General features: G+C 45.7%; 1 protein-coding gene across 1 annotated transcript; it reads left to right on the top strand.

Annotated features, from left to right (window-relative positions):
- Positions 1–402: 402 nt before the first annotated feature.
- On the top strand, positions 403–763 carry Pmar_PMAR015779 (hypothetical protein; the record flags this gene model as incomplete). Its single annotated transcript, XM_002784514.1, has 1 exon — positions 403–763. A coding segment is annotated over one exon (361 nt), but the record flags the coding sequence as incomplete, so codon positions are not given.
- Between the last annotated feature and the right edge of the window lie 1,576 nt (positions 764–2,339).

Raw genomic sequence — 2,339 nt, 5'->3', positions numbered from 1 at the left:
TTTCAGACAGAATATCCGCAAACTACGTGCAGTTATTGGATAATATCAAGCCCAGTCGACGGGGATTCTTTTTCGAGGTGGGAACTCCCTACTTTCCAGACCGCCTGAATCAGGGCTGCTGTCATCTAGAGGTTCTACTACGCTGTGGCCCAAACGGTGCTATACGGCATGTTCTTGGCTTTTCTGAAGTCGCGGATGAGATTCAGCAACGAATTTAGGAAATCCCTTGTTTCGCTCGTGATACACTATCAACAGCGTCTTCCGCTCTTCACCCCACGGCTAGGTGCCGTTCCTGAGTTCCCAGACACCTCCCGTTGAAAGCTCGAAGCATCAAGCTCCATCTCGGTGGTGGCGACGTATTAGCGATGATGGCTGAGAGGAGAAGCTTACTTGAGCGACCAGGCATTCTAAGAGTTCGACTGCTAAGAATTTGGTGTCAGTATTGATGGATGTTTGTTCTACTTTTGGCTTCATGAAGGAGTTACGGTCTGATAGAGCAGGCTGTTTCTCGTCGAAGTACACTCGAGAATGCCTTGGTCGACATAATGTTCGAGTTCACCTTATTAACCCTCGGAGTCCTTTCTCGAATGGTTTAGTAGAAAGACGAATGCGAGAGGTTAAACAGGTTTTCAAGTTGTATGGAGTCAGAAGGTCAGGTAGATGGTTTGATCAAGTGCCGAGTGTATTGCGAAGATTAAATAATGTGGTGTTACCGAAACCATTGCATACTACACCGTTTGAGTTGATGTTTGGGCGAAGCTTCGTAGCTCAGCCAGGTCAGCCCGATCAAGTTGAGTCTCCAAATCCCACTGTTGAGGAATGTCAACAGCGAGACGATAACTTGATGATTTCAAGAGAATGGGTGGCGAAGATGAGAGATTTACGTGAAAGAGAGCCGTCACGTTTGCGTCAAGCTTCGGTAACGGCTGGCATGAAGGTCTTGGTGCGTATGGCTACTGGTTGGGTTGGTCCTTTTGTCGTTAAGACAGTTTTACCCGATCGAGCTTCGATTATTATTGCGGATAAGTTTTTAGTGGAAAAGTCGGAACATCGTGCTAATCTGCGTCCTTATTATGGGACAGATGATGTAGTTGCTTTTCTGTGATAATGTTTCTTTGTGATTGATCTAATGATCAATCAGGGGGGGATGTGAAGAAGGTTGTGTGATTGTTGTCCCTATGGAGTCGCTCCTCTTTGTGTTAGCTAAGATATCTAGCGTCAAGCTAATGTTGTAATCGTAATTGTAAGTTATGAGTTAGAATCAGGCTAAACAAGTCTGTCTTGTGTTAACTCAATAAGTGGAATTACCCACCAATACTCAACAGGCTCCCCCTGTGCATGAAGACGATTTCCTCCACTTGCTGTATGAGCCCTTATCATGGTCCACCCCACTGATGGATCAATTTCTATCTTGACGGATCAACGCCCACATCGCGGGCGCTTCGCAGGTTCTCGAATGACTTGTCCGGGATAATTCGCGGTGTGTTTTTGATTCTCTCCGTGAATATCGTGTTATTTGCATAGATTACTACTTCTAAGGAGGCGTAAAACGGGCGGGTGAAACCCCAATGATGGAGAGGGGTGTCCGTCGAACTATCATTAATTAATACCCTCGACTGTTTTTGAACACTACCCTCTAAGGTAAAGCGAGACTCGGACTTTTATGGGTTCGCTAATGCCAATAATTCAATAAAATAACGAATTGCTGACAAAGAACTCGTAGATTGATCCATTAAACTCTGGAACTTGACCGGCAAGACATCTATCACAAATCAAGATGAATATAATACACAGACGGATAGTAGTACAAGAGACATCTGTAGACCAGAACTGCTAGAATGTTGATGATCCACCTCGTCCAGAATCCTACTCCTCAAGAGAATATTCGTTGAGTATTCTTAGGAAGGGGACAAAAATAGAATTACTGCTCACGGTGAGCTGCTCACCACGACCATTCACATGGTGTGAATCGTCCATAACGTGTGGCTCATGCTTTTAGGGGCATGTACAGTGGCCGGAACAGCGACAAGGCGACCAGCAAGACCAGCAAGGATCGTTGAGGCCCCTCAAAGGTGAGGAGAAGCCACTCTCGGATTTGTCAGCCGAGAGGTCACCAACAATGATGTGGCCGAGCGCGATGATGAAGTAAAGGACGCAGAAGAGTTTCATTTTTATAGTCATCGTGAAGACGAGAACGCTGAAACTTGACTTTTACGCTGTTAACACCGCATCGACCAAGATCTGTACTCATAACTTATGCGTTTGAGTCATAAGCTCACAAAGGTTGCGAAGACCCGTCACACTAGGTTACGAAGACCCTTCACGTCACAAACTAGCTT

This window comes from Perkinsus marinus, assembly GCF_000006405.1.
Source record: "Perkinsus marinus ATCC 50983 genomic scaffold scf_1104296935202, whole genome shotgun sequence".
NCBI classification, from domain to species: domain Eukaryota; phylum Perkinsozoa; order Perkinsida; family Perkinsidae; genus Perkinsus; species Perkinsus marinus.
Note: the sequence above shows the minus strand (reverse complement) of the source record. Positions and strands in the feature narration are given on the sequence as shown.